General features: G+C 40.4%; 1 protein-coding gene across 1 annotated transcript in view; it reads left to right on the top strand.

Moving 5' to 3' along the window:
- Nucleotides 1-8,765, top strand: part of unc5b (unc-5 netrin receptor B) — a 92,010-nt gene extending 83,245 nt beyond the window's left edge. The window contains 7 exon segments of the mRNA XM_079559419.1: nucleotides 1,630-1,752; nucleotides 1,987-2,161; nucleotides 2,243-2,482; nucleotides 5,181-5,330; nucleotides 6,049-6,213; nucleotides 6,602-6,780; nucleotides 7,800-8,765. Of these exon segments, the coding sequence (XP_079415545.1) occupies nucleotides 1,630-1,752; nucleotides 1,987-2,161; nucleotides 2,243-2,482; nucleotides 5,181-5,330; nucleotides 6,049-6,213; nucleotides 6,602-6,780; nucleotides 7,800-7,965 (1,198 nt within the window). The 3' untranslated portion in view covers nucleotides 7,966-8,765.

Raw genomic sequence — 8,765 nt, 5'->3', positions numbered from 1 at the left:
TGGAGCTTTTCAGTGTTTTGATTTGGGCCCGACCGATATATTGTCCGATATTACAATATTTTCAATATCGGCCGATTTAAAGGCTGATATCTCCGGGACCGAACTCCCACAACTTCCTAGGCCTCAGAAATATCGGTGAAAATTGTTTGTACACTTATTTTACTATTATTATTATTATTATTATTATTTTTAACTTTTGCATATTATTTCAGAACCAATAGAGATACTTACCGTTTTTTGTTTTGGAAACCACAAGCTACCTTTGAAGTAACTACTAAACATAATTATACAGCGCCCCCTGCTGTCACAGTTCAACACTGACACATTTAGAAGCTTCATACACAGGATTATAGACAGTTCTAAAATGTGGCCAAAAATATCAGTGGTGCAAACCGGCATCGGCCAATCAGAATACCCGATAATTGTTTAGTAGTTTAGCTTATTGAAAGGACAGTGTGCAGCTACACAAACATCGGTTGACTGATATTTCTATATATTTCTATGATACAAACCTTTACTATAATAATAAATGCTTAACTTTTGACTATTTGAGACATGAAATTAAATTACTAAAAATATCGGCCTTCATATCGGCTATCGGCCGTTCCAACCCCCTTCATAACGGTATCAGACCCCAAAAACCCATATGGGTCGGGCCCACTAGTATCACATGAAAACCATGTATTTCCAACCTATTACCGTGCTATGAAGCAAAGAGCCTGAAAGTGGGTGAGTTTACTCGTACTCAGTTGTGAGCGGAGTTTTCCTGTTTTTCATTACATTTGTTTTTTGATCCAGCACTGGTTTAGGTGCAAAGTGCTGCCGGTTCAAAATCACATACAGCAAATGGCACGTTGGAGGGACAAGGCCGATAAGTAATGAATCATACAAAGTTCTCCAAACTTATAAAAACTTAAGAAGTCTTCGAGTCCTTGAAGTGTATTATTTATTTACTCCCGTCTCTATTTTTTCATGTGCATTAGTTCCATTAGAGCAAATGGTAATACACTGAAAATGCTTTGAGTTTGTATTTATTTATTTTGCTTACTGATGAAATGCCACTAACACAACTCACAGAAGAAAGGTAAAGAAGAAAAATCACAAGATCAAATAACTATAAACACCTACTTCACGCAGACACAGTGTGTCAAGAAGAGCAACATATGCTAATTTCATAAGCTGTCAAAATATGGATGTACAGCTGTAAACATGAATAATTGGACAAAAATAAAAGAGCCGCGGTGTTTGTCAAACGCAAGTCAGCAATGTTCTTTTTTTCCCCATTGGATAAACATTGTGTAATAAATAATTCCAGTGACCTTACAAGCACTTCTGTAGAACAAAGTTTAATAGTATACTGATGCATCTTATCACTACCTGCATATCTTCATTTGTTAAAGGGGCTAGATGCAAGTTAGCCATTTTATACTCACTACTGCCACCTCAAGTCATACGTGTAACTGCAGCTTCTATATTAAGCTCGTGCATGACGGCAATTTGGACCCAAAGTAACAACTTTTTGAGTGACAGTGCAGGATTTTAGAGCCAGTTGTGGTGAACATGTCTGGACATTGTTGGAACATGTAGGGGGAGGAAAATACATAATTTTGACATTTTTAAACTGTATAGTCCCTTTAATATATATATACTCCTTATGCCCAAAGGTGTGAGTCTGCTCGTCCCTCCTGGCACCATCCCACAGGGCAAATTCTATGAAATGTACCTCATCATCAACAAATGGGACAAAACCACGTAAGTAAATTTTCACTAGCACAGCTAAGACACAGGCTGCACGTCCCAGTCTCAATCAAAATGTTCCTTCTGTCAAATTTTTCCTCAAACTTTTATCTCACCAGCTGTGGCTTAAGTTTTGGACAATTTTCTATCATTGACAGCAGCGTGCTCCAACAGCAAGCAGTGAAAATAATTGCTTGTTGTTATATTTTGGTGACTATTATAACCTCCATGTGTCTTGTTATTTGACAGGCTTCCCTCTGAGGGCAGCCAGACAGTGCTTAGCCCCGTCGTGAGCTGCGGCCCATCCGGTATGCTGCTGAACAGACCCGTGGTGCTAACATTGCCCCATTGCGCTCAGCTGGACACCCCCACCCCAGACTGGACCCTCACATTGAAGACACAGACCCATCAGGGCGCATGGGAGGTGGGACGGCACACTGGTTCAAATGGTTTTCAATCAAATCGGTGCTGGGACATTGTTGACTCGGGTGTTTGTTGACTCTAGGAGGTGCTGACAGTGGGAGAGGAGACGCTGTCCTCCCCGTGTTACCTGCAGCTGGAAGAGGAGTGCTGCCATATTCTCATGGAGCAGTTGGGGACGTATGGGCTCGTGGGACAGTCGTGCCCTCCACAGCCGGCGTGTAAGAGGCTGCAGTTGGCGCTGTTTGCACCCCGAGCCCCATGTCTCTCACTGGACTACAGTCTACGGATCTACTGCATTCACGAAACGCCACATGCACTAAAGGTACGACTAGAGCTTTTCTTTAGATTTCTTTAAAACTCTTTAACTTAAAAGCTTATTAACACCCCGCAAGGTTCTTCAAGCTGCACAACAACTCAACTAATAACTAACTCAACCGCTTTCAAATCTTTTTCTTTGTAGCCTACCTCAGTATTATGCTGATATTTTCCAACATTAGGAGACGAACAGAGTCAGTAGTGTTTAGAGGCAGTGTTTATTTCCTTTAATTTCCACTAAATGGCCTTACCCCTTCTAAAATTGTGTGTGTAATAATACTAAACTGCATAATGTGTTATTATACAAGATTGCTCATAGAGGCATTTTTCATTTTTCAGACATTTATATTTGCACATTGAAGAAATAAAATCTCAGAGCTCCTTTCCTGGTTAAACAAAAGTTAATAAATAACAGTAAACACATTTTTCATTTAGCAGGTGTAGCATTAATATTTATTTATTGGTTTATTTGGTCGGGATAGTGCACGTTAATGAACATACATGGGTCTCAAAGATAATTTCCTTCTGCCGTCCCCCATGTGCACGCTTAACGCACTCTCATTCATCCTGGCCTATTGTACATGTTTTTAGTGGTAGGGGAAACCGGAGTGCACGGAGGAAACTTCCACAGACACAGGGGAGAACATGCAAACTCCACAGAGAAAGGCCCCGTCCCTGGTGGGAATCGAACCCTGGACCTTGAAGCTGTGCCACCGTGCTCCAATATGCAACAAAATGGCCACACTGACTTATGAGTAAAAGTCCTTTATTGTCGAGGGACACCAACGCGTTTCGACCGATTAGGTCTTCATCAGGGCAGACAGTGCAAGTTTAATCGTTCACAGGTGCTATTAATAGTCACAAGTCACGTGATCAGTTATGTGTTGCCTGAGATGGATATAACAATAAAAAAAATAAAGAAAAAAAACACAGCTAGTCTGAAATACATCTATGGAGAAAACACCACCTAATGGATACATGGTAGTTTACATTGCATAGACACATCCAACTACAACCAGAGATCTCAAAAACATCCACATTGAAGGCCAAGTCAAATATGGAACATCTTAAGTTGGTGATATTATATATATATATATATATATATAGGGCTATTACCAGACAGATCCTTGACATTATACATAATTTTATATTCAAGCAAATTTCACAGGTATCATTTTACACGAAACCTTACATAAAACAAGGTATTGGGCAGCAGACCAAAATAAAACAAACTCAAAAAAGGGAATCCCTATTGGCTACAGAAAGACCAATAAGTCCATGTCCTCATTGAGCCCTGGGGGGCGAGTGGCGCCCAAGGTGTTTATCCAAAAGGTTTCTCTCTGGGACAGTTTTTTTTAGTACTCCTCCTCCTCTGATGTCGTTTGGAATGACTTCCAGTACCCTGACTCTTAGGTGATTGAGATTACAGTTTGAAGTGTTCATGTACACCGTGATCGGATTATTAGGATTGTTTGTACGTATTGCATATTTGTGTTTAGAAAACCTATCTTGTAGTCTGCGTTTTGTGAGTCCGATATAAAAGCACCCACAGGGAGTGCTTTATTTACTGGTTTTAACCATAGAAGCATTTGGCTCTGTAGGCTGATCGCACAATTGTCCATGAGTGGGCAATCCTGTAAAATGTTTTTGGAATTGTGAGTTCATCAACAATACAATTCTTTTCAAAAAGAGAAAAGGAGGAGCGCTTCCTGGACATCCACAGAGTGTGATTAAAAGACAGAGGAGCTCTTTGGAGCAGGGAAAGTAGTTAAAAAAAAACAGAAAAACCAAGGCACTCTCTGGTGAAGTTAAAATGCCTTTTTTTTATGGCATGTCGAAATGGACAAACATAGCCCCGACGCGTTTCAGCCTCAAAGGCCTTCTTCAGGGGGGTCAAACAGATTTTAAAGAACACCATGTGGGCTATATACAAGTAACCCACCAATAGCGTTCCTCCACCTGTACCAGGATGAGTGACCATGTTGGAAGTAACTCAGAACCTCAGAACCAACACCAGGTGGTAGTTATAATACCCACCCAGAGTACAACGCAAATAACAATACACTGTAAAAACAATTTTAAATAGATATACATATGAAATATTTAAAAAAAACTCTGCAAAGACTGTTCAAATTATTAAAATACAGTGTAATCAATGTCTGCAAAATGAAAACGAGTTGTCCAGGATGTTTTGTGGCTTGCAGAGTGTTTTTTTTAACGTTTTTTCAAGCGATCCCCTTTTTGTATAGAGTCTGGTATATGATCTATTCCATGTGCTTGAAGACTTGCTGGGTTACTGTTATGGAAGTCCAAAAAATGTCTGGCCATTGGTCGAATAGCATACTTGTGCTCTGCCAACCTGTCCTGTCTTTGCCAATGTAAAGCACTGTACAGCTATAGCACACCAGCCTGTGTGTTTTTTGAAGTCTTTTATTTGAACGTGTTTGCCTCATATCTATAGGGGCTCAGGCAGGTGATGCTGATGAAATATAAAACTGAAACTACCTCATTCCATTAGCCCGTTGCGTTGAGTGAATAGATAAACCTTAAATCACACGGCACACCTTCCTCTGCTTCGGAGTTGTTGCCATCCTCGCCTCTCACATTGCATCCTCCGAGGTCATTAAAATTTCTGTCTTGTCTGAAAATGCTAAATGCATTGTAAGTATTGACAAAGCTATTATCATTCCCCTGTCCGCGAACAGGAGGTGCTGGACCTGGAGAGGAGTCTGGGCGGGGTTTTGCTCGAGGATCCAAAGCCATTGCTCTTCAAAGACAGTTACCACAATCTCCGCCTCTCCATCCACGACATCCCTCACACGCACTGGAGGAGCAAACTGCTGGCCAAGTACCAGGTAACTCACACAGAAATGCCCTGTGTTATGGCCTTCAAGGCAATCCAATTTAAATCACAGTGGCAGTCAGAAAATCACAAATACTCCTCTGCGTACAACAGAAATATATTGTGAGTCTGGTGTCAGTTTAGCAGTTCACATTTGAGAAAAAAAAGTGCACTTTGGGTCATGATTCATTTATTTTTTTGCCTTGTTTTGGACCTGACTTGATAGATTTTTGGAATGGAATATACTGTCTTGAAATTGTTTAGTGAAATATCGCTTGTAATATTCTTAACAGTTATTGATTATCCCAGTTTTTCCCCCTACAGCCTTTGCAGTGTGGGTCCAAAATGATGGGGGGCTAATTCCCGGTGTTGCAGTCTACTTGAATGCTTTGCTTATTTAGAAAATGGAGGCTGAACTTGACTATTTCCAGTTGTTGTAAACACTAAAGCCTCCGCTGCATTCTCATGGCTCCACTATAGAGGTTTCTGTCTAACCCCATTCTGAATAAATAAACAGGAAATCTGATAGCAGCCTTTATTTATGGACTATACACTGCATTGCATAAATTGCATTCTGACATACACACAGCCTCTTGGCGGAAATAAACCATATTGTGCCGTCCCTGAAAGGAAACTGCTCCACATTTTATACCGGGCCACTTTCACAATGCTGTAGATAATGCTGTTTTTTGGCATTTATTTCATTACTCTGCTGTTTTTTTTTCTTCCAGGAAATCCCATTTTATCACATTTGGAGCGGCAGCCAGCGGCCCCTGCATTGCACCTTCAGTTTGGAGAGGGGCAGCCTGGCCGTGTCGCAGCTCACCTGTAAAATCTGTGTCAGACAAGTGGAGGGAGAGGGACAGATATTCCAGCTGCATACCGACATCCAGGAGGTATGGGTACTTAAAGCGCTTCCGTTTTAACACAAAATGAACTGTTTTGAGCTTCTAACCAAGTGGAAGAATGCCTTAATTTATTTGTTGTTGTTTTTAGGTGTGTTTAGTTACCAGATTGTTGAGAATTTTTTTTTTTTGTGCTAATATTTATGAGTATGGACATGGTTCAATTCCCCGTTGTTGCCAGCAGAGGGCGACATTATTCTCATCAGGAACAACACACTGTTTTATACATTAGTTTACATTTAGCTTTAGATACCTGTGCAAAGATCTGTAAAGGTATTAATAAAATGAAAAGTCAAGCATAATAAAGTCACACACAATTATTATTTTAAGCTTTTGAGAAAAGAGTAAAAGTCTAATACTGCTATATTTGTGTATGCAGACACTACCTCCACACTCCCCGCTCCCGTCTGGAGGAACCTGCCTGCCTTCTTCTCAAGTGGGACCTTATGCCTTTCGCCTGCCGGACTCTATCCGCCAGAAGATCTGTGCCAGCCTGGATGCCCCCAGTGCCCGGGGCTGTGACTGGAGACTTCTCGCTCGGAGCCTGGGCTTTGACAGGTGAGATGTGATTTACTGTGAGTATTGAGCCATAACTTTAGATTTAAGTTGCGATAGATTGTAAAGGTAAAGTTAAAACAATGTAGATGATATAATATAGAATTGTTTAGTCTTTAGCCATGCAATAAACTCAAAAGGCTTTATTCTATGATTATCCCGTGTGTAGACTTTGATACAGCAAAATTAAGGACAGTGAATATTTATGGTGAGACACTGCAGGTGTTGTAAAAAATAAATACACTTAGATGCAAGTGGGTCATTTTATACTCACTACTGCCACCTCAGGTCTTACATATAACTGCACCTTCTATATTAAGCTTGTGCATGATGGCAACAACTTTTTGAGTGACAGTGCAGGATTTTAGAGGCAGTTGTGGTGAACATGTCTGGGCTTATTCTACACATTAGGGACATTACTGGGACACGTAGGGGGAGGAAGATACTTAGTTTTAACATTTTTAAACTCCGTATAGTCCCTTTAAGATATAAGAACTGTAACTGCTGTCATATAGGTATTGCAAATATTATATTATTTACTATTTTGTTCAGTATTTGTAGAATTAATTTTTTTTTTTTTTTTTTTTAAAGGCATAATTGTTATATTTTAGGGACACATTTGGAAAAATTAATATAGCTGGGTTATACAGTTATGCAGTAAATGGATTAGATAATGTGTCCGCCATGTCTTCCTTTCCAAGTTTAACAACATGTTTTGAAAATGGTTTAGGCTTATTAAATTTGACATTGCAGGAAGGAACAAAATGTTTAACCTGAATTGTGTCAATTACAATAGAATAAAAACAGCAATATACAAAAAAATGAAATAGTAACTTAAATTAATACTTACAGTAAAAGGTTTTGCACATCCAGGATTCAGTGTGCATTATTTGCGATAACTATAACAATACTATTAATACTAGTACTAATGAACATAATAAACATATTGAACCTGGGAGATTCAGCACGTTGTAATAAAGGCCTCCTCATATTACAAGTGAACTTACCGCCTGTTCCCGTAGGTACTTGAACTACTTCGCCACGAAGCCGAGCCCCACAGGTGTGCTGCTGGACTTATGGGAGGCCTGTCACCAGGGCGATGCGGACCTGGTCTCCCTGGCGTCCGCGCTCGAGGAGATGGGCAAAAGCGAGGTCTTGGTCGTCATGACAACAGATGGAGACTGCTGATCGGTCATGTAACGGGGGAGCAAGCAAGACGAGGAAAATGAACCTGCCTATGAATATTATGCACACAACAGGAATGACAAGCCCAATGAGCATTTCCGTTCCTTCATATGAGTTACCTCTGCCTCCCCCTCTTTCACGGGCCCCTCATCAGCCACTGTAGCTACATCCCCTTCATAGCCCATCCCCAAACGGGCCATTCGACAGTAACTAAGACACCATTCTGCTTGAATGCGCCGATCAGTGTTGCCCCTGCTACACCAGAGCCTAATATAACGATAATATATTTAAACAGTAACGTGCCACATGTGACATAGACTGCCTTTGTAATGATTATGATCCAGTCACACTGCAAATAAGTGGATGAAGTCAGAAAAACAAGCTACATTTCCAAGCGCCACACTGAGTACTGTAGTGAATTCAAAAGAGCATCGTTTTCCTTAGCAGCATGAAGCGCATGGACCACATCTCACCTCCACAAAGGGGCCTTGCATTTGGATATCATCTTTCTCAAACATCTCTTTGTCCCTCAGCGGGTGCTGTAGACCAGTGGTTCTCAACTGGGATGCTGATAGGACCCACCATAATCCTAGGACGGCAAGCCACGACCCAAATAAGGATTAAATGTTCTTATATGTCATGTAAAATACTGTATTATCCCCAGCAATGACTAAATATGCATAAAAATGAATTAAACATATAAAGCTAAGGTTAAGATCAAAACAACATCAATCGTCATTTTTAAAGATTCAGATGTTTCTATACTAAAGTAGATGAATATTGAAAGCCACTGAAAATGTTTC

The sequence above is a fragment of the Gobius niger genome (assembly GCF_951799975.1).
Source record: "Gobius niger genome assembly, chromosome: 7".
NCBI classification, from domain to species: domain Eukaryota; kingdom Metazoa; phylum Chordata; class Actinopteri; order Gobiiformes; family Gobiidae; genus Gobius; species Gobius niger.
This window is presented reverse-complemented; position numbering and strand designations above follow the sequence as displayed.